The sequence below is a fragment of the Macrobrachium rosenbergii genome, chromosome 56 (assembly GCF_040412425.1).
Source record: "Macrobrachium rosenbergii isolate ZJJX-2024 chromosome 56, ASM4041242v1, whole genome shotgun sequence".
Taxonomy (NCBI): Eukaryota; Metazoa; Arthropoda; class Malacostraca; order Decapoda; family Palaemonidae; genus Macrobrachium; species Macrobrachium rosenbergii.
The window spans coordinates 53,017,899-53,042,614 of NC_089796.1; the positions used below are offsets into that span (position 1 = coordinate 53,017,899).

General features: G+C 35.8%; 1 protein-coding gene across 1 annotated transcript in view; it reads left to right on the top strand.

Annotated features, from left to right (window-relative positions):
* Positions 1-24,716, top strand: part of LOC136836552 (uncharacterized) — a 322,404-nt gene that overhangs the window by 206,855 nt on the left and 90,833 nt on the right. Inside the window, exons 4-5 of the mRNA XM_067100992.1 lie at positions 16,553-16,753; positions 21,310-21,412. Coding sequence (XP_066957093.1) covers positions 16,553-16,753; positions 21,310-21,412 — 304 coding nt within the window. The remainder of the gene's footprint in view (positions 1-16,552; positions 16,754-21,309; positions 21,413-24,716) is intronic.

The window sequence follows — 24,716 nt, forward strand, 5'->3', positions numbered from 1 at the left end:
CGAATACTTAATTTCGGATGGTTGTAACTTGCGACTGGCATAAGCAATAGGAAATGGCGTCCCCTCAGAATCGTACTGTAACAGTGCACCTCCTATTCCATGATCACTTGCATCTGTTCTCAGACCAAAATTCTTACTGAGGTCTGGCAACCGCAAAATAGGCGCACGAGTCAACTTCTCCTTCAACGTCTCAAATGCCTCTCTCGCCTGAGAATTCCAACTGATTACATCAGGTTGATTTTTTTTCAAACAATCAGACAGAGGGGCGGAGATACTTCCAAAATGTGGGATAAATCTCCTATAGAAAGAAACAGATCCTAAAAATGATCGCAATTGTCGTTTCCTATTTGGAAATGGCATATCCACAATTGCTTGAACTTTATCTGGTAATGGTTGCAGAGAATTCCTACCAATTTGGTAACCTAAATAGTGAATTACATCGTAACCAAAACGACACTTAGAGGGACCACAAGTTAAATTCCAACTGCGAAGTCTGGCAAACACTTTCTCGAGGGCCACCAAGTGTTCGAGCCATGAACTAGAGTGAACAAAAATGTTATCAAAATAAAAACTAACATGGTCTAAATTTTTCAACACTTGGCGCATCAGGCGGTTATAAGTACTACAGGCAGTACTTAATCCAAATGGCATTCTTTTGAACTGAAATAATCCCCTATCAGTACTGAATGCAGTATATTTACGGCAAGATTCTTCCAATGGAACTTGGTAATATGCTTTAGCCAGATCAATTTCAGACAAATATTGGCAATTTGAAAATTTGTCTAAATTTTCATCGATGGTAGGAATAGGTTCACAATCAAAGACTGTTGCACCATTTAACTGCCTAAAATCAATACACATCCGATAACTGGCATCAGATTTTTTTACAAGCACAACAGGTGAGCAATAGTTTGATACAGATGCTTCAATGATATCAAGCTCTAACAATTTGTCAACTTCACGGTTAAATACCTCTCTTAAGTGATAAGGAATGGAGTAAGGCTTCCTCCTGATAGGCTCAGTGGTAGTTAATAATATTGAATGATTAAAGTTTTCAACACAACCAGGTATATCACTAAGTACATCCTTATAGCTATCTAACAACGTCGATAACTGTACCTTTTGTTCTGTTGTTAGTGAGGGATTCACATCAGGTTCAGTCTTGGACTCTATATCTAATACTGGCAAAGGAGAATCTGTACATTGAGTAACTGCAGCAGTCTGCACCAAATCCAGAGGTCCCATTAAAATATTCTGTTCAAAAGGAGTAATCTCATCAAACACTTGCAAATTATTAATAGTAGCTCTACGGTAATACTTTTTTAACATATTCACATGGAAAAGTTTGTGTTTATTCTTTACTTCAATAATGTAATCAACAGGACCCTTCTTGCCAATCACCTTATACGGACCCTGCCACTGAGTTAAGAGCTTGTTAGTGTCAGCAGGTAAAAGCAACAGAACTTCATCACCAATAGCAAATTTCCTATCAGATGTTTTCAAATCATAATAAGTTTTGTACTTACTTAAATTAACCTCAGCATTCTGGAATGCAATCTGGGCTGTTTCTTCTAACCTATTGCGCAGATCCAACACATACTCATATGAATTCCTAATCTCGTCATTAAGGCCCTGATTAGTAAACAACTCTTTCAATATGGATAAAGGACCTCTCACATTTCGTCCATAAATCAGTTCGAATGGAGAAAATCCTAATGTGTTGTTAGGGATCTCTCTAACGGCAAATAAGGCACATGGGAGGTATCTGTGCCAACAACGAGAATAATCAGAACAAATTTTTTTAATTATACTTTTCAAGACACCATTAAAACGCTCACAATACCCATTAGCCTGTGGATGGTAAGGTGATGTAAAAATGGGTTTTATATTAATTAATTTATGGACTTCTTCCATCACTGAAGAAACAAACTGACGTCCCCTATCTGACAAAACCTCCTTAGGGATACCTATACGTGAAAAGATACTTAATAGCGCTTCAGCACAAGAAATAGAATCTATTTTCTTTAGAGGAATAGCCTCAGGGTAACGTGTAGCACAATCAACTAATGTCAAAATAAACCTATGACCATCCTCAGAAGGGGGTGACAACGGCCCAACTATATCAACTGCGACCTTTGCAAAAGGTTCCGTTATAACAGGTATAGTTTGAAGGGGTGCTTTCTTGACTCGACCTTGGGAAGTAGTTCTCTGACAGATATCACACGATCTACAATAACGCAGTATATCAGCTGTTGCACCTGGCCAAAAGTACATTGCAAACACTTTAGCTTTAGTTTTACAATGACTAAAATGTCCAGATAACAATGAATCATGAGCTAATTTCATAATTAATTCCCTGAACTTTTGTGGTACCACTAAAACTTTCACTCCTAACATTACGCTATTTTCACTCTGTATACACTTTCTATAAAGAAAACCGTTATCAATAAGGTACTGGAAAACATTTCCCTTGGATATTTCAGTAATTTTTCTATCAAGCTTTTCACGAATGCTCTTCAAAGTAGGGCAACTCATTTGTTCTTGTTTAAAAACTGACGCACTTACATTCAAGTCACCAAGTACATTTGATTTATTTGTAATTAGGGGAGCAGGAAGGATATTACTAGCTTTTACTTGACCTCTGGTCATAACAGATTGACAGGTAGTTATATTATCATCCTCCACTTGTCCAATAAGCACACCACAAAACTTAATGGGAGCCTTTACCACTTCATTCCAACCCGTAAAATAAGTACAAGCAATATGACACTTAACCACAGGAAATTTATCAGTTCTACCCAAATAATCACTGACCAACGCAAATTTAGTGTGTTCATCAAAAGGTATGGGCGGTAGTAATTTGTCAGACACAACTATGCAAGTACAGCCTGTATCACGTACCATGGTCGAAATATTAGCTCCATTTACCTTACAATTTTCAAATTTCAAAGAGCCACAGACGGGAGAGTCAAAAGTAAAATTAATTTTGTGAGGGGCGACGTTACCAACGTCCGTATCATTACTCCTATGATCAGTACTACTTAAAACATGATGAATCATAGGATTCTCTTTTCTTGCTAAAGATTTATTCTGAGGACCCTGTGGTCTTATATGACCTTCTAAACCGCAACCATGACAAACTATTTTCCTTTTTACCTTCGGGCTACTTGGCCGCAAGACTGAAGGCTCTGAATTCTTCAATGAATTAGTGCTATTAACCATAGACTTCCTCGAACTACTTTTAGACAACTTATTATACAAATTATGAGCAGCTGCATAACTATCTGCCTCATCAATCAATTCATCAAAAGTATGCCACTTCCTATCTTTAAGGGTACTGCGTAACTCGGGAGTTACTGAAGCTAATAACTGATCACACAAAATAAAATCCAATAAAGATTCATAACTATTATTTACCTTTGATGTTTCCAACCAATGATTCAAAAGCCTACGTAATGTAAAGCCAAACTGTCGAAAGGTCTGATGGGGGGAAATACGAGCATGCCGAAATTCACTTCTATAATAATCTGAGTTCATATAATAAGCATTCAACAGCTCTTTCTTCAAATCACAATAAGTGCTAGTGGCTTCAGGAGGCAGCGTTATATAAATCTCCCTTAGTTTACCCTGTAACAACGGTAAGAGTCTAATTACCCCGTCAGTCTCTAAATTCCATCCATTTGCCTCACACATTCGCTCAAAGTATGACAGAAAAACACTAAAATCCTCACCCTCTTTAAAACTAAGCAATTTAATTTCATCAGACGAATGTCTGGAACAAGTGCTAGAGACATTAGTGGGAGTCGCGCCCCTCTTTGAAAGCATGTCTATCTCATGCTGCCGAACTTTACTTTGCTCTTCTAATTTTTTTAATTCTAACTCTCGTTCCCGTGATCGCTCTTCCCTTGCTTGTGCTCGCTCTTCTCTCTCAATATTTTGTTGATGAACTATAAATTTTACATCATCTTCCCCAACCAAACCAAGATCAGTAGCAAGTTCCCTTAGTTTTGTTAAATCAGACATGATGAACAGCACCAATTCACGAATTAAAATGAGTTCACAAAAAAACAAGATCGCAACATTACAAGTGGACTTTAGCCCAAAACAGTTGAGCCCTGGTTAAAAGCAGGCAATTTTACAAAGGTCATTACACAATATACGCGAACCTAGCCTTGTACCTTAAACCAGGAAAAGTAACAATGGTGCCTGGTATAACGACCATACACAACACTTTACGCTACAAAATAGGCCTGTCTCCCACATGACCTCAATGGCACAGTAATGAATGCACCCATAAGACTTAGGATCCACTCCTGACACCAATGTAAGATTTTTAATATGAATAAATAAATAAATAAATAAATAAATAAGTAAATAAGTCACGATATTCGTGACACCTGGGATGATCCTAAGTCGAGGTGCAAATCAGAAACTGTATAAAAGCCATCACAAATTTATTCATACATAATTGTCACATCCTGAATATAAATGTTTACAGTCTTGAAGAGAAATCTTGACAAATCTCATGAAAAACTTTTCTTCGTGGGTAGAGGTTGGAGAAGACCCCTACTCCAGAAGCTGTTAACAAGAAACAAAAGCCATATATAAAAAAAATGTACAATTCTACTCAACAAAAGCTTTTATCATCTGGCTATAACAACATACAATATAATTTAAATGACACCAACAAATACCAAAATCACCCTCACCTCCACCCTGTGCGAGTCTCAGCCGTGAACTAAACTTTGAAAAGAAAGATGGCGAATGGTTAGACGAAAACCATTATTGGAACCAAACCCTCTCCCACAAATACTACAACATAAATTTTAGCATTTAAATTTTAAGATTAACAAAATAATAGTTTTATTTCCCTAATATATATATATATATATATATATATATATATATATATATATATATATATATATATATATCCTACACTTTCCTTACAGCTAATATTGCACTTGTACATCAGTGTCTTTAGCAGGTTTAATTTCTCAAGAAATTTTGCGATTTATAAGATTTCTGTGCTTTTCTCTTGTATTAGTCTCTTCGTTAATTCTGAGCAAAAATATCTAAAGCATTATTTATCGTTCATCCTTGAAGATGATCATGTTTCTCTTAAATATACATGACTAAAGTTTATTAGACTATTCCTGATGTTTACTTTATGAAAAACTTGGTCCACTCAGCATATTCTCTCACATGCTTTCAGCAAAGTATAGCCTAAGTGTATGATGATTCCATCATACCCTCTAAAATTCTCATCTTGAATCTAGAACTTTGAGGTGCCGTTTGCTACAATTTGTCATAAGTCAAAGTTCATTGATAGATGAAGTATTACCTCCTAGTAGCCAAATTCACCATTAAAGTTTTTAATTGTTGCTTCTTCCATCCGAGATTTACTTTAGTTCTTATCATATTATCACTGTTACAAGCAACGCTGTATTTCGGGTTGTAAAAGTGGATTGCTATATGTCCTTTGACCCCGGCAGAGGAATTGTCTTAATATAGAAAGATAACTGAGAAGTAAAGAATAAATTATGGAAGAGAAATCACTAAGAAAACAAATGAAATTGATAACAAAGAACACCCAATAGGACTAAAACAAATGAATTACGAGTTGAGGCTCATATATACCTGCTCAACAAACAAGCATTTGCTCTTAAGTTCAAACTTCTGAAGTTCCAACATTTCAACAACAGGATTAGAAAGATCATTCCTAATCTGGTTACAACAAAAATAAAAATTCCAGAAAACTGTTTTATTGCTCCTCCAAGAAGAACAGGCAAAACTTTGAAATTTGATTGTACATTTAATATTGGATGATAGTTGTATATTTTGGAAAGATATTAACTAAACTGTAAAGGATCAGAATTATGAACTATCTTATACAGTGCAGTTTGCATAAAGAACTAACCGAACGACGGTGCTAGAGACCAATTTCAGTATCTTGGTTAAGAAATCTAATAGAATTCACGTTTTTGTTCAATAATTTTAGACGCAAGTCAGCTACTAAAGACCAATCATGGAAGCATACAAGAACTGAGACATTTCCTCTGGATGGATAAGTCTGAAAATCTTGAAAGACATTTTAGTGTAGCAATTATTGTGTACAGTGGAAGAATAGATGGATATTTTTCTTGAAAATGAATTTGCAGTCAAGAATGACAGAATTTTAAATGAGTTGCATGTAGTTAAACGAGCATTATCAGTGAATGGACCTGCCCAGCAATCATACTTTGAGTTTTGTTGTGGCTCAGCTTTATCCCCAATAATTTTAGCTATATTGGTAAAAAAGGTTATGCAAACGGCGGGTCCATACTCAGAAGATGGGACTGATATGGAAGTCAAACCACATATTGTGCACATATAGAAAGCTACGAACATTAGCATGGGGTGCACCAGAAATGACATTTCTGTGGTCACTGTAGCGCACGTCAACAAATAATATATTAGTTGAAAATTGAACAACAGTACTGAGGAAAGGTCTATCAACTCTCTTCTACATAAGTTTGAAAACAAGGGCCTTGTAATAACACTATCAATTGTAGTACTAAAGTCAAGATGAATCATACAAACCTCAGGAATAAAATTAACATTGGGAATTGAAAGAAGTGAATCACATGCACCAGGGCCCTTTCGAAAAACAAACTGCAAACTAGGAAACAGAGGATTACTTTCTGCATAGGAATTAGACATTTCACCAACAAACGTTCAAAAATTTTAAATGCTATGGAAGTTGTAGAAACTAGGCGATCACAGGCAGGGATAGAGATAGCACTTAATTTATTTACCCAGTGAAGGAAGATTACCAATTCTCCAAAAATTGCAAGAGAAACCGCATCAGGCTAACTTAGAAAAGGTTTAAGTTTCTCTTCATGACACTGTGTTCAGGTAGAGAAAAATGAGTGTAAGTATGCCCCGTCTCATTTGAATAAGAAATGCAGAAAGATTATCAGTGAGCAAACTGGCATGTGTTTTTTTGTTACTTACCCTCATCTGACTTGACTCTGAAAGGGTTGCCTTTCCTTTAGGGCACTGAGTGACAGGGCCATCTGGTTGAAGAAAAGTTGGAACTATTGAGCCTACACCAGAAATGGTTTCTTTTATAATCAAATTATCTTAGCTTTCAGTTGAAGCATAAAACCTCTTAGGCACAACTCTTAGTTGAGCATTATTATTTCGTGCCAAATCAGATCTATTTCCTTTCCAAAGATTATAAGCCTCCTGTTTCTCCAAGTAATCATGTCGCCAGTCGTCACTGAACCAGGCTTTGCCTTTAATACAACTATTCAATAAGCGCGAAAGAATTCGCTTATTTATTGCACTGACAAAACTAAAATTTAAAGGAACAATAGGCTCATCTTCCTTGAATAACTGTTGTTGCAAGCATGACTCATCAGAACAGCAGGACATCTCGCCCATTTTTAATGATTAAACGAAATCAGACTGTTAGGATCGGGAGTTCCAGTTGAGCCCATAGTACTAGTTATGTTACCAGGGAATCGGTGAATACTTACTAGGCTTGTGTACGGCCTCATAATTTACTCACATCCAGATTCAGAAGTCAAGTCAAAATCTCTTAAGCCACGGCATTCAGTAAGAGAACCGGAATTCAGCCGGTCCCTATGGTGATCAATGAAATCGGTAACAAATCAAACGAAATCTTTCTGTCATCTCCTTGTATATTAGCAGGGTGATGAAAAGACACATTGTGTGTATTGCCTTACTGGGAATAGAATTTTTCACCTTTCTAATATCTTCTTCTGTCTCATCAGCGACACACTGAATGACTCTTCAGTCACTTACCCTGGGCAGGCAATTCTGCTCTCCATAGACCACTTCTCTATTTTTCAGGCTTTTCTGAAGATAGTTCTCAGTGTTTCCCTTGAACTTGGAGCAGTTCAGTATTTACAGTACTTGAAAAATTATCTTCCTGTTGCTTTGAACAACATTCATTTGCTTATTTGTCCATTTATTTATTTTTGCTTTGTTGTTTACTTAAGCAAGGGCTGCTGCTCATACAAGACAAGAACGTACAAAGTTAAGGCTGGAAGAAAGTAGTAAGATCTTTGATAATGAGGGACGATTTTCATGAAGAAATAAAGCAATAAATGCCCTTTTTTCCATACGAAACAAAGTTTATTCTGAATCAAGCTACCTCCATGTAATACTTGAAGCCAGGTAATTCAAGCTATGTGTAGATTGCAATCAATGTAGTTCTTCACATTGAAAATTCTGACTGTCTTTGCTGTATGTCAAGACTAAAATTGATCATAAAATACTATAAAGCACAAAAATCAACTTGCTTGTAAATTCTCTGAGCATTAATGTTGATGAATACAAAGATGTCATACTGAGGTTCTATGGAAATAAATTCTATTCTGCGAATGAAACAATGCTTGGAAATCATTAGATTGGGCTGAGAGCTATCAGTATATTGAGTAATATTTTAATTATTGAGACGAGATTTATCTGAAGGTGAGCAACTTGATATGTACGAATTCACAAAATTTAACGAAACATTCTGAAACCCAAAACTGTCGTTCGGTGAAATTAGAGGATTGAAGTACGGAGTAAGTTGATCTTCTTCAAAATCTCAACAACTGTGACCAGTGATATTTCGAATGTTTATATTTAAGACTCAAATAATTGAATTAATGTAAATATCTAAATATATTCATTTCAGTCTAAAACAAGGAATAAGATTTGCTCCGCATTTGAGTGAGACTGTTCGTCATGACGTCACTGACCGTGTGGGCGGGAGACCAAACCATTTAACATAAATCGGTAGACCGTCACTATTATTATTATATTCAACTTTATCGGGATGGGTCTTTACTGTTGGCGTCCCAGGAAAACACTGAAAACATTAAATAAATTACGCGAAGACGGCGTTATGTGGGTAAAAGTTGAATAAAAAAAAAACTAATATGTAGAATTTAAAAAGGGTAGGACCAGGGTCTATACAGATAGGGTCTGTTCACGAGGTGGAGCTTAAACGTAGCCCCTTGTGCAACGTCATCGTTGAACACGCCGGCCAGACTGTCGCCAGTCGCCTGACGCTATTCATTGTCATGAGCTACAGTACACCTAATTTTGATAACCCCATATCAGATGTAGGTGATAAGATTGAAGAAGAATCTTTAAGATACATTGGGGGATATATGGCAAGAAAATTCATCACCAAATATCCATATCTAGGAACAAAAGATGGCACAACTACTGATAGCAACACATGGATTAAGAGTGTCAGCCGAGGGAATCTGTACTTTCCATCAGAACACTTCTACTCCCAACTACTTATTATGAGAAAATTATTCAAAGCTGTAGCCTACATGGGGAGACACTACAGGATGGCAAAGACTGCGTAGTGAATTTGGTTTCGCAGCTAAAGAAATCAGAAAAACTATCCTTGCCTGATGAAATTGTGTATTCCTTTGCTAAAATTAGTATTTTCTTTAAAATCCGTCATTTAAATAAAAAACTTATCATAGAAAAAAAAGACAGTAGTACTAAGCGGAAGTTAACTAAGAAAATTAAAAACACTCTCTTGAAAGAATTTGATTTATTATATGTTGTACAAAAAATTGTTCAAGTGAAGACTATCCTGAGTTGTTTGTTATTTGTTTCATCATTTTATTCCCTAAAGGACTAATATATTATATATATTTTTCTTATGAAGTCAAATAAATGCAAAAACCTTTTTGTACTTTTTCCAGAAAATATTATAATCGTTCGATGCACCTATAATTATTATTACCTTAATTTATACAGCATGTCAAATGTCAACTTATGTGATATCGAGTATTTATGAGAAATTTTTTTGCTTGAAATGTGCTCTCTGTATCATATTCTTTATCATTTATTCCTTTGATTCCTTACATGCTTCATTCTTATACTTTTGATAATGTTTTTTTTTTGTGTGTGTTTGTAATGAAGTCATGCAAATGCAACTTTTTTTTACACTGTCCTATATCCATATTTTCTATGTATTTATTTTATAACAATTAGCATTCATAATAAGATTGAGAAAATATAATTAACCTATCATTCTAACCTTTATCATAAAACAAAAACGTTTGTTTTTCAAAATGAGATATGAAACAGTAAAAGAATCAAGTACATTTCTTAACAATTATTTATAATCTTGATATTACTACTACCAGAGAGAGAGAGAGAGAGAGAGAGAGAGAGAGAGAGAGAGAGAGAGAGAGAGAGAGAGAGATTATACGTGAAACCAAGTTGTCATGTTATAAAAATAAACATGAAGAGAATACACTTAATCAGTATATAGGTAAGCAAATGAAAAAGTAAAGAATAAACATATAAAGAAAGCTGCAGTAGCTGTGTTGAATTTGCTATATTTTATGTGAAAATAAAACAAGGTTTGGTGACTAAATGAGAGAATTGGTATTATAAAATCATCATGCATGTAACCTCTTTGTGTAACCTCTTTACAAATTTTATCAAACACACTATGTAATGGATTAAATGTACAAAAACTAAAAGTTTCTTTAAGTAATTCAATGGATAAGCCCGGGAGCAGTCCACTTGTGACGTCACAGTACTAAGCTCCGCCCCACCGCCGAGTTGAACAGACCCTATCTGCTGGTAGGACTAACAGTCCAAATAATCAGGTGTCACCAAAGATGAATTTTAGCTGGATTTTTTTTTTATTTTAAGCCTTTTATAACAGTCATATTGCTTTATTTCATAACGTTCCGTTCATAAGAATGAGGGCTTTATTGTCATAACGCCCACCATAAGAATTGGGCATTTATATTATCATAGACCTATTATAAAGATGAGACGTTAGATGTCTCTTTATAGTATAGGCCTATTATGAAAATGACACTATAACATTATAGGTCTATAATATGGATTTGATCGTTATATCAAAATAGACCTATCATATGGATCAGATATTGTATCAGTATAGGTCTATTATTTCATGATAGAGATATTATATTCGGTGCATATTTTAGGGAAACTTTGTTTTATTCTAGTATATCTTTCCTTTGATAATGTCCATTTGCACTTCACACAAATGTTAAATGCAAATTGTTATATGAATACTTTTGTATATACACGGATAAGGAGTAAGCTTAGGATCTATGCTCATTTTCTTCATCATCGTAATTATAATTTTCATCATCTTTTACAATTGTTTTATCACTTATAGCTATTATCTTGAAAACATCCAAGCTTCGCGGAGGAGCGGAAGAAATACTGCAGCAGCCCTATGAGCATGGGTGGCTGCCAGTGGTCCAGGGGAACTCAAAGAAATAGACGCACAACTGAACAGTTCCCAATATATCAGCGTTCTAGAGGAAGTTTGGTGCCATCATTGAGAGCCCTGTTACTGTTATTCTCCGAGTCAGAAACAATATATGTGGTCATAGGCAACTCTTCTGTCCATAATGCCCAAACTGTAAAAGAATGGTCAGAGAACATCCACAAGTAATCAGAATCGAATGGTCAGGAAATTCACCCGACTTAAATGCCATTGAAAGCGTTTGGGGTTATATAACTGATAAAGGGATGCAAGTAATGCCAAGACCAGGAATCATGTAATAAGACTCGCCAAGTCAGTCTGGGAGTCACTTAATACTAAATAGAACGAAATAAACATTTGTGAAAAGATAGAGAGTTCAATGTCTATGAGATTATATGTTAATTGACAATAGGATTTCATATTTGAGTTTGGGGGAGGCTCACTACTCTAAATTCTCCTGTATTTAGTATTTTTTTGCAGTAATGGATTGACTATGCACTGCACTCATTGGTTTATTTATCTGCTTATTTATTTACATTTATTTCTCTATAAGCAACATATAGGGCTCGGTAAAAAATTGTTATATAAATTGTAAATATACTTACTGTTCAGTACGGATAAATGTTTTTATTCATATCATATTCAATATATCATTTACGTAATATCTTAAAGGACAGTGTTGTAGTTAGTCGCAGCAATGCTGAGTAAACAATTACATTAATGGTTATAGTCAAAGAATGGGAATTTATTTTAAGAGAAGCAAGCAGCCCAGCTTACACACCACCAGGCTCTCTCTCTCTCTCTCTCTCTCTCTGTAATAATATTAGCATCTGATAAAACCAATGAGAACAAAAGGGAAAACATTAGAAAGAAAACTGGTGCTAAAAAAAAAAAAACAGCGCACTCATTACCTTCTCTACGAGTCATTTTTTTCCTGTAGTAGGCGACATATGACCTGGTGACAGTCTGAGTGATGTCACGTGAGGGAGGGCCTCTTGAAAGTTGCCAGTTATTATTTTGTAAACTCTTGCCTGAAAGGCGCTGAAAAGTGCGCCAGGACTTTCCAGAGTGCCTGTACATGGATACCGGGCCACGAGTCTACTCTGAATATCAGTCAACTTCAAATTTGTTACGAGGCTTTTTACAAGTTCACAAAGTCTAAATTACATTTTTTTTTTTTTTTTTTAGAATGTAAAAGCAGGTTTGGGACAGAAAACAGTTCTTGTCTCAGCTGCCTCACCGGGCCATATTCCATCTTCGGTCATTCACTCAATTACCTATTAAGGTGGGACCTACTGTGCATTTCAGGGCCGTGCCTAATAGATTTTCGTCGACAAAATCTTACCAAAACATCGGATATGGATCGTATTTTGGAAATAGCTATTTGAAGCCACAGCCTAATTGGCAAAAATATGCAGTGATGTCTAATGTGGATAATTAAGGCACTTATCAGAGTAAATCAAAGAAATTTAAAGGGAAAAGTTAGCTCAATTTAGTAAGCACCCAGAGAGAGGATAGTTGTGACGTAAACTATGACATCAGGCGTAATAGCAGGGTTCCTAGTAGTATGATAATGATCGTAGAAGCACAAAATTAATATTTGACCCTCTTGCACAATAAGCAATACCTTGAGTAGGATATGCCATAATTATCGAAATTTTATTTTCTCAATTTCCATCTAAAGTTCTTCACTTATAGTCTGCTCAAAGCGCAAGACCCTGATTCACACAAGGCTGGCTTAATCTTAAACAAACAACAGCATACCTTTTACAAAATTTTATATTACAATTTTTTTTATTTCATATTTCCTTCAATTTCAATAAAGTTCAGTATAATCAGTGGATTAATGGATTATAAAATTTAGAGCATAGCCCAAGAGCTTGGACTATGAGTTAAGAGTATCATTCAGCACTATAATGTAGTTATGAGTAAATGAAATATATACATATATATATATATATATATATATATATATATAATAATAATAATAATAATAATAATGATAATAATAATAATAATAATAATAATAATAATAATAATAATAATAATAATAAATAAATAATAAACGATTTAAATGAAATAATCAAAATGTCTGAAAATTGAAAGAATAAGTAACTTCAAATCCATAAAAAAAAACAAATAGATAAAACCGGGAATACATAAGACTCACTGATAACCACTCAACAACCCTAGAACAAACATTAGTGTCAGTTTCAAGTAAATGAATGAATGGAGCGTATAGAAACAACAAAACTGAAACAGAGGCACATAAATAAAACCATGCAGGGTGAGTATTGTGCTATACCAAGCACTGTGGATTTATTATGGGATTGATCTTGGTTAAGGAAGTTAAGGTTAGAACACTTGCATTGTTACATTCATTTAGCAGAAGTAAGCAGGTATGTACCTACACGTGAACCGGAACTTTTGAGGAGACAATATGAAGCAACAGAAACCCCAGGGTAACAATGGGTTTCACAGAGAGTGTTACTGTAAGACTCGGTGCATATTTCAAGTTAGAGGACACATGAGCTGCGCCACTGAACTGTATTACACAATTAATATTCTCTTATTGTACTCTACTTACAAACATGACTCATCGAAGAGATGAGAGAGAGAGAGAGAGAGAGAGAGAGAGAGAGAGAGAGAGAGAGAGAAGGTGTTTGGGCGTGTGTGAAACAATACTGTACTACTACTGTTACTACGACTTCCAACACCTGAGTCTTCGTTCATAAGTATATATATGGGCGGGGTGTCTAGTAAAGGACGTCATACTACAGTTTCAATAAGTGGGAGGGCCTTCAGTAATGGCGTTTTACTAGTCTCTGTCTACGAGCCTGCTAGGTTTAGCTAAGTTTCCCTTTAAATTTCTTTGATTTACTCTGATAAGTGCCTTAATTATCCACATTAGACATCACTGCATATTTTTGCCAATTAGGCTGTGGCTTCAATTAGCTATTTCCAAAATACGATCCATATCCGATACTTTAGTAAGATTTTATCGACGAAAATCAATTAGACATGGCCCTAGAATGCACAGTAGGTCCCCCAGATATCATAGATATACTCTTTAGATTCCAGTGACTTATAGGCCACACTACCATGTCACCAAAAAAAGTCACAAAAGTCATTGGTGTTAGCAGTGAAATAATTATTTGGAAGACAGACATTACAGTAGTTTATGTACAGTACAGGAAGAGCTTAGTGTAATGAAGTACTCGATCAGCAGCTGTACTAAATCTACCACAAACCACCTCGATTATTCTCCATTAGTTTATGGGTAGGAAGAGCTTTGTGTAATGAAATACTCGATCAGCAGCTGTACTAAATCTACCACAAACCACCTCGGCTATTCTCCATTAGCTAAATGTCTAGGAAAAGAATGAAAACCTCTCAGCACTTTAGACCTTTGGTATCCTTGTCTTTAAAGTCATAAATTTAGGGGCAAGAAGAGTAATCGATTTGCTGGTTGTTTCACTTGTACATTTAGGACTTATCATAATCTTTTTATTGAAGTATAAATTGCAATCTATGCCTCAGTTTCCAAAAACTTCCATCACTCCCGTAATCTCATGTGAGACTGCATTGTTCCATGTGTCCATAGCTCAACTCATTTGTGTGTGCATGCAGATGGAATTCCTTTACTGTGGAGACCATTGATATGCATCATTAGATTTCAGTTAATTTTTTAACTCTATTTTATGAAAACCTTAATAAGAAGTTCTGTGTGTGAATACTATTTCTAAGTAATAAAAATTTTATTTGTAAACAGTCAGTGGTTCTTTCTTCGAGAGACAAGTTTGAAATATAATGTTTCTGTTTAATAAAGGATGCTTTATATTAAAAAAAAAAAGAAAAACTGACAAAATTTGGTACTTCAAACAAAAGTGAATAGAACATGAGTAGCAGCTAAATGAGAGGCATGGACTGATCCTTGAACCCGATAGCTGAGGAAACAGGAGTGGTCAAACAAAGGATTAACAAGAAAAGATTGACAACTCAGAGAATTCATAATTTTTCAATGCAGAGAATTCACAGTTTTCTCCTTTAGATAATTGACCTAGCAGCATGAAACGCTACCATTTTAATATCTAACTTGCCCGAGAAATCAAGGCAAAATATCTGTCAGTCAGTTGGCTGAGTATGCTCATGGGACATAGGGAATCAGCAGGAGAGGCGCAGTCATGAAAGTGAGGCCAGGAGACCAAACAATGGTAGGCATTTTGTAATTATTATAAGTCTTCTTAGCTACTCATTGCTACAATGAAATTCTCTATTTTGTAGACTGCACCATTTTCAATATCACCTAAAATATTTCCTGATTCTTAGAGCTAAATATGAAATTTGTTAACGAACCATGTTATTTATTACGAAAAATAACTAATTTTACTCTTAGTTGTAATAAGTAGAAAATATTGTTGGTGATAATAACTTGTCCATCATAGTAAGGTCAAAGACCTCTTTATCTTCCACTGAGAAGGATGCTGCAGTCTTCAGTATAGAAAATTTCAGTGTAGCAATTAGTAGGTAAGAACGCTTGTAACCAGAAGCAGGGTACTTTATGAAGAAAAATGCTGGAGCAACCCCGAGTGATATATTGGGAAGAAGACTTCACTGACAAATAATGTAAGGGTAGTTTCAATAACCATGAATATAGCCTTGGGTCTAATATTGCTCATGACCTCCATTTGAAATGCATAGTCATAGTGGGAAGAACTGGTCTACAGATATAGGATAAACATGACAGCGGGGTTGCAGGATACACTTGAATATACCACAAATAAATAAAATAAAAGGACGTTTCATATATGAACAGCTATACTTAATTTTATAAAACACTTTAATACAAAAAAAGCATCTACAGTACAGCTGATAAAGTTAATTCATTCGCTAATGGAAACTGACCTGTACTATTTTTTCTTCTAGATTCTTCCGTCGAAGCGAAAATATGCTTCCTTTTTTAAATGTCATACGTTACCAATCTCATTGTTTAGCAAACGCAATGTATTTTCAGTGTTTATATACATACAGAAAACCCTCGAGGTCTCTATCAACGGTCAAGCTTAAAAGTCAACAAAAATACATTTAAGAAAGTAAATCAATTTTTGAAAATATTAGACAAAATAATCAACCTTTTTTTTTTATTAAATTAGAGCTACTCTGATGTGTCTTATTAATTTTTTTTAATAAAGGCTAATAGGAAGCATGAGATTTGCATATTTATAAATAAAATCTTTCGGAGGCTACTTATATTTTTTTTTTCTTTTTTAGTATTACGGTAGTCATGGATCACATAACAGCGACAGACCTGAACAAGGTGTACTCCAGCGGCTGCTTCGTGGACCCTGTATCTCCTTTTGGGGTTAATTGCACCTTTATCTTTGACACACTCATCTTACAGGCTAAAAACTATTCCATGGAGGGCATTCTTGCAGACACTATTCCCCTATATGGTGGCAATGGATCAATCTGGTAAGCTTTGAACCTTGAGTATCTTTGTATTTTTTGTAAATATAGGCTAGATATTTGTTAGGTTGCTGTTTCTCTGCAGTAACTTTCTGTTTCTCTTTTTTACATGCAGACCTTTTATCCTGGGCAAAATTACTTTAAAATTGATTGATTTGAGGCTTTCTCAGTACTAATAATAATAATAATAATAATAATAATAATAATAATAATAATAATAATAATAATAATAATAATAATAATAATAATAATAATAATAACAGCACCTATCAGGGCTAACAACCAATGCCACAATGTTTTCCTTAGCACCGTTTTCTTTCTAAAAAATCGTAATTACTAATATGATTTACCATATTTTGTTGGTGGATTAACTGGATGACAAAAATACCGATTTCCATTGATAATTTTTTCTTGTTTTCCTTTTAGACGTGAAGTCTTTTCACTACCATCATTAAGATCGTCCTTATCCTCATGAGCTTCATTAATTAATGTCTGCGCCTTTCCCTTAGTGAAGTTAGAACCATTCATACAGTACATTGTTATTATCAACCTCATATTTCACCTTCCTATGAGCACTTCCAACCTGCCTTCAGATCACCAAGCTTTGGTTTCAGTCTCTCTGCTTTCAAACTGTCACTTCATTTAGCTGTTATTCCTTAAGTTACACCACTAGGTGCGTCGTCTTATAACTATGTATTCTTTCTTACTGCTCATTTAAACCTTATTTATAAGCAGGAATGTCCATTTCCTTTTCAAGCTCGTCTTTAGCTTCAGTTCATATATCTCTGATCTAATGATATTCAATTTTGCTGTACAGAACGCTTATCCAAATGAAATAGAAGTATTCTTTACTATAAATCTCTAATAATAATAGTTCTTCACTGGAACTAGAAGTTTCTTTAATTAAAATAAAAAAAGGTAAATTGAAAAGTTCCTAAATTCATTACTGTTTGGTGCTTGCTATCTAAGTCTGTTCACCTGGAAAACTATAATCCATTACCAATTATCCTCCAAGTTTAACAACGCCCACCCCTTCACATTTTATCCAGCATTCTGAAGAAGCTTCAGCAAAAATAGATGCTCAAGTCTAGCTCCTACTCGAACACTATGTTGTTCTGAAATTAATATGAAACCAAAATCCGGGTCCCACCCCTTCCTCCCAGTCTGCTCTTACCTCTGACTATCTGACATTGCCAATAAAAGTTGACATCTTTTACATGATATCTTGAGTACAATTTTTGTTCCTCAACTATTTTGCTTTTCATTTCTATTTTTCATTTGTATTTTGTATTTTTCATTTGTAGAGTTGAATCCAGTTGGGCTATATACATGGTAAATGTATTAAGTACTGAGTGGCTAAATATCTGAAGGTATGTAAAATTCGTGCGCGAATTAAGTTGCAATCCTCATAAATGGCCTCGTTGGACAAATATCATGCTTAACTAGTTTGGTGTAGATAGAACAGAACCTGAATTTAACGGGAATAAGTATAGTAAGTTAAAACCAACTTGAATATCTGATAGCTAAATGGATACGTCGCTGTTTTTCTCACACGAACTCAAAGGCCAATGTTCGAATTTTGGCCAGCGAAAATGCACTTTAAGATCACAATTCCTTCTGGGTGTAAATGTCACGTGAGTGTGAGGGGATGTCTGTTGCTTTGACACTATATAAAGGTCACATGTTAATTAGGTGACATGGTTATCATGAATAGATACTTGTTACAAACCTAGTTTTCATGGAGGAGATGGGCTGATCTTGATTCTACGTAAAGAAAATTAATTCAACAGAAATATGTACAGCCTGGTCTAAGTGAACTTGTATGCTTCTTAACGAACCAAATGTATAAGTAATTTTTTATTACTATAGCTATCAACCGAAAGGCATGAGTTCAGATCTTGTCCAAGCAAGATTCCCATGTCATATATAAATTCCTTTGGGTGTATGTTATTCTCATATAAAGTGAATTTGACATTAATGGATATTTATGGTTTAATATTTGAAAGTTTATCCAAGTCGCTTGTGAATTAAGTGATAAAACTATCATTAATAAGCATGTTTTACTAAATTAGCATTTAGCTATCATGAATGGGATGGGTTGATTTTAATTTTAATTGATGCTTGCTATCACCCTGTATTGAATCAGTCTACAACATCCTTTGACTGCAAGCTACAGAACATGGGACTGAGGATTCATCCAACAAGAGATGGTGGGCTAATAAGCTGTCTATCCAGACTACTGAATGAACACGTTAGGTTAGGTTACTCTAGGTTAGGAATCTTTAACCTAGATGTTCCCATGGGCTGTAAGGGTTCCTGACATAGGGTAAGGTTATTTTCAGAGCTAGTGGCTTACTCCCGCCGGTACTAGAGCAACATACCAGGCACCTCTAAGCCCAGGCTAACACAATCTGATGCTTACCGTAACTTGACATGTGATAAAAGATCTAATGTTGAAATGAAATGCTTATTACAAAATTTACAATAAAAATATAATTGAACTTCTATATACAACAAAAATATATCCTTTTGCCTTATCTATTAATCTATTGAACTCAAATTTATCAATTAATTGGTAACTGAAACGAATATACCTGAAAAATCACGTGTCCACTAAACACAATGTAAATATGAAATAATCTAATGAAACCTTCCAAGAAATCAGCTATATTATTAGAGAATACTAATGAGGAATTGAAATCTCAAGCGGAGATCTGAATTACAAATATGATTCCTACAGCTAACAAGGTCTTGGAGACAGAACATGACTATATTTTCGCAAAAAATATCGCCTTACAGAATCGGAAGACTTATCTGTAGCTGTTCCAGACGCCGACCCACAACGAGAAAAACAAGGACATTAGAAACTACCCATGGTAAATAAGTCACGGCTAAACACTGAGCTAAATGTTACAAAATGATATCGTTCCTTCATAAATTCAAATTAATTTTACAAAATTGCTACTTTCACTCATGATAAGTGAAGAATTACAATTTTGGTTCCACGACTGATGATGACGAAGTTATATCTTAAACGCAAACTTGAGTGCAAAAGTACAATTTCCAAATAAATCTTACGCTCAAACAAAACATTTTTCATACAAACTTAAGTTTCCAACAATTCTATACAACCTAAACTTTACTTTCTGATTATTCAACGAAGCATGTCAAAACAAACAAAACAAGCCCCCAAATACAGAAATCGTGCACGGATTCACAGATAACAAACAAAAAAAAAAAAAAAAAAAACGGGAAACTGTGTGGTTTCTCAAATCACCACATCTCTTAATGACAGAATGGAGATGTCACTATTTAAGTCTGTATAAAACCCAAAACACACATATATATACAGTATGTTCGGGTCTTGGCCGGGACAGACGCATTTACTATGTGTAATGCCCTTTTGGGTACAATTCATTCGATGGGTAAGGTAACTAAAGTATCACAGATAACCACGTGCACTGGTGAGTCTTTTAAGACCATTATTCTTTCCCTGCCGCAATGGAACAGGAAATAATGTTCCCCTTCAGAATGGGATATAAGGGCACATCTACTCAAATTCTGTTATGCATCACTTCGGCATTGTTTTGTTATTCCCTTGCCCTCTCGCCATCGTCAGTCTTTTCAGAAGCAGATTCTCAGAGGAAGGAGCCAACCTCAGTAACTCATTGCATGGGATTGGAACCCGAAACACTTCAGACACATCTCTATGCATAACCAAGACAACATTCACTAGATGAGAGGGACGGTAGCCCTACCGTCTGTCTCCTTCCCCCTCTACCACAGGGGATACTTACCATAATCTCCAACAGTCTGAAGACGTGTCTTTCGCTTTGAAAGTTACTGACAGGGGAGTCGTGTACCTTTTACTTTATCTCTCAGTGCTCATCTCATTCTTTTTCTCATCTTGATAGAGCACAACTTGTGTTAAACTATGTTCCTTGAAAACAGAAGTCTAGGATTGGATGCTCTTTTCAAACCAAACCAGTCTTAGTTCACCCATTGTACTGCAAACACCTCGCTGACTGTCTGACCAATTCTTAGGTGAGATTTAAGTGACGTCATACAATATGCACTTCAATCATTCCAATACATAATTCACTGGTCTTCGTACGTTAATAGTTAATGGAATAGGCCTACCTAAGGCGATGGTTTGTTCAACATACGGAATTTATCTCGTCGCACAGGATAAATATCGCTTGTAACCATTTCCCTCATGTAGTCGAAAGTCGTACTAATCTTTGAGATATTCAATTGCTCAGTTTGCACTTTCAAACGAGGCTCCGTCTGTTTCACGAAACACTAACTGTATTCTAGATACTGTGCAATTTTAGTCTTTTACGAATATTCTCGTTTGCAATGGCTCCGAACCGGACCAGATTGATATTCTACTCATGAAAATCATGAGTAGAATATCCCTCTCCGGTACGAATAATATCTTTGGTCTATTTTCAGTTGTTTCTGAATCTCTTCCATGAAAGAAATATTTGAAATAAAGAGATGTGAACATAAAATAAAAAATGAAATTTACCAACGGTTGTTCACCATGCTTTCTCTTCCAGGATTAAGGCTGAAAATCTGACAGTAAAAGTCACAGGAAATTTAAAACTGGCTGAGATGCAGTTCGAAAGCGCGTATGCCGATCTAGGACTAGGACAGTGGACCGTAAGTTGCCTGGTTTAATACGTTTATGATCGCATGTGTACATACAGTACTATGTTTGTCTTCAATTGAAAACAAAATTGTTTTACAGGTAAGTCTAAAGTAGTCTCTTCCCAGTATATATAATAGTCTCTTCCCAGTATATATAAGCTAGTTAAGTGTATTGGGTTCTGAAAGGAATATTAATTTAGGAAAATTGTTAAAGTCCAAAAAGTAAAAATTTCAATTAAAGACAATTCTGATACCTATAGTCAGTATATGCAGTATGACCTGAAACAAGATCTGGATAATTTCAGCTTCAGTCAGTTAGCACAGAGCTTCGTCATAAATATTATGCCATACGAGTGAAAATGCTCGAGCTTCGCCGAGGAAGAGTAGCACGTAGCCTACAATTTATACTGTAATATGCATCGGCTTTCACATGAGCAAAGTGGCGCGTATGCGTGAATTTCTGTCAAGTTTTCCTTGGTTTGCTGATTGATATCAATCTATACGATATAACGAGAAAAGAAACGCTTGCTTATATTAACCGATGGTAATCAGAACAATGACAGTCGAATGGTATATAACTATAAATGACATTCAGCCAAAAATCAGGTGATAATGGCGTTTCGAGGAACGGCTGTGCAGCTTCATATCATATGTAACAGATCAAGTCACTCATCAAAAACCATATTATAATTTTATAGGTACACCATTTTTCATAAAGTCATAAGTCACGAAGGATAAATCTAAAAGCCTGTACCGAATGTGCATTCTAATTAGATTCAAAGAAGACAAATCAGTCTCCATTACTCGGTAAGTTCACAAAATACCTAAATCAAGTGATGTGCATGCATGCTCTAAACTCCAAAGAGAAAGTCCTTTTCTTATTACAACGCCTAATATCTTCTATAAAGTCCCGTACAAAGCAGAATTATAAAATGAAAAATTTTTAACATTTTCCTTATGAGTCTGTCTTATGTATATATATATATATATATATATATATATATATATATATATATATATATATATATATATACATATATATATATATATATATATATATATATATATATATATATATATATATATATATATATATATATATATATATATATATATATATATATATATATATATATATATTATTGTTATGCGTGAGGCTTGGCTGATGAGTTTATTACTTGATTCACGTAATTTATAAGGATCTGCGTGCCAAGGACACACGTAACCTGTCAATGAAAGCTACAAATTAGCCTCAAAGACAGCTGTTTATTAATGAAAAATATAAGGCCGCCAGCCGAGGAAAATCTCGACAAAAAAAAAAATGCAGTTAACTAAGGAATTTACTTAACCTTCGCCCAACTTCGGACGCAGTCAATTTTCCCTTTGTTCATATGATATTAACAAAAAATCACAACGGCTCTTCCGAACAATGGATTCGACACAAGGCTGCATAAAGGATTTGAAATAACTTGCTCAACCTTCCCTAATTCCTAGTTGCTTCCCTGGAACAATGGGATGACGCTAAACAGTATAAATTATGCTTAATCTAGACTTCGTGAAAGCAAGTCGCTTTGTAATCTAATAATTATGGTGGCGGTGAAGGAGGAAACAACGAAACTGGAAATACAGAAAAAAGGGGCTAGTAACTGATGAAGTTCGAACATATTCAGACTTACCTTTGGACGACTAGTTGTTGCGCATACAACAGACGCTCGGCAGTTCTGGGATTAATTTGCCACTTCACTTAGTAATATAAGACTATAGACAAAAGAGGTGAAGGAGCCGCCCAACAGACGTCTGCTCGACTCGGCAGCTTGTTTCTCTCTGTTTTTTGTCTGACCATCGCTGGGTCAAAACAGGGCATTCGTTCATGCCCTTGGTGGTCTGAAATTTGTCAAAACATCTGCCAAGAGAACAGTACAGAGCTTAAGGCCACCTATCATAGGGTTGATTATGGAAATTTTCCTATGGGGTTAAATCCCTAATGCTACTGAGTTCTAGCTACAAACAAACGTTAAAAGTTTGAACTGTCTACGGGACCCTGCAGGACAAAGACTTTTCCCTGTCTTGGTCAGTATGATTAATACCACTACAAATAAATACATCGAGGGCAAACAGCAGAAATATTTATAAAAGCTCCCCCCTTAAGAGGGCCTTCACTCCCTTTTCGGGCGTGAAGGCCTGTACTAAGCAAGCTGTTCACCTCTATTAGGTTACTCTTCTCCCCTGAGCAGATTTGTCCTGTGTAGCCTACCTAGTTACAGATCTACCTAACCCTAGATAGGATATGAGCTACAATCATTACTTTACCTAATTCTAACAGTACTGGAAGGTGCTTACGGTTATTACATGCTACCTCCTATAATTGTGATGTTTTAGACCTTGCCTACTGGTACATTCTGTGGTATTCCCTAGCCTAACCTAACCTAACCCGACCGTAGCACCAAATAAGAGTGAATGTTCTGACTAAATTACAAAGTTTTTGTGTTTAATACAATTAGTAATTACCGGTTAACTAGTGAGGGTTGCCTCATATGATAAATGGGTGCCTCACTGAGGTCTTAGGCCATGCATGTCATGAGCATAGTGGCTCTTTTCACACTAGTTAAGATTATCTGAAGTTAGTTACACTACTCACATGATTACTGCGGCTTGGTGGTAAGTGGAAGGAACAAGGCTACTAATTTGATGACAGTATTTAATGTGGTCTAGGCTATGTAGGAGAAAAGAGATCACACTGGCTACCTCCTCTGGGCAAGGGGCCAGGATCACTCTAAGGTGGTAGGGCACTGTGCCGAGAGGGCACTAGTGCCAGGATGAGCTTAGGGCTCGGCAACTACTGGGCTCTCTTCCGCCCCTTCTTCTCCTTCTTCGAGTTCCTCCAAGTCCTATTACTATCAGACCTAGGAGGTGATTAGGGCACCGGCTCTGGGGGCAGGCCGGAAGGGCTAGCGGGCGCGAAGTCAGGGGCAACTTCAAAAGCTACAGGAGAGCTCCTTACTGCGGCTGCTGCGACAACCGGAGTGAGAGCGATCTTGACTTCTGCGTTCGAGGAGGCCAGTTCCTGGTCTTCCAGAGACGGTGTAACATTTTGATCCTCCAGGGGTTCATCCTCTGGGGTCAGATTTGGTGAAGAAGAAGTCTTGGGTGTTGGAGGCTCTCTGGTTGCAATGATCAAAGGCATGGGGAATCCTGAATCTCCGGAGGAGGATTCGCCTCATGATTTACACCCAGCATAGAGGCCTTTTCGAGTGATAGCTCAACGTCCGTGACGGATGGAGCGTGGCACTGCGCAGTGCTCGCAATTGGCACTGGC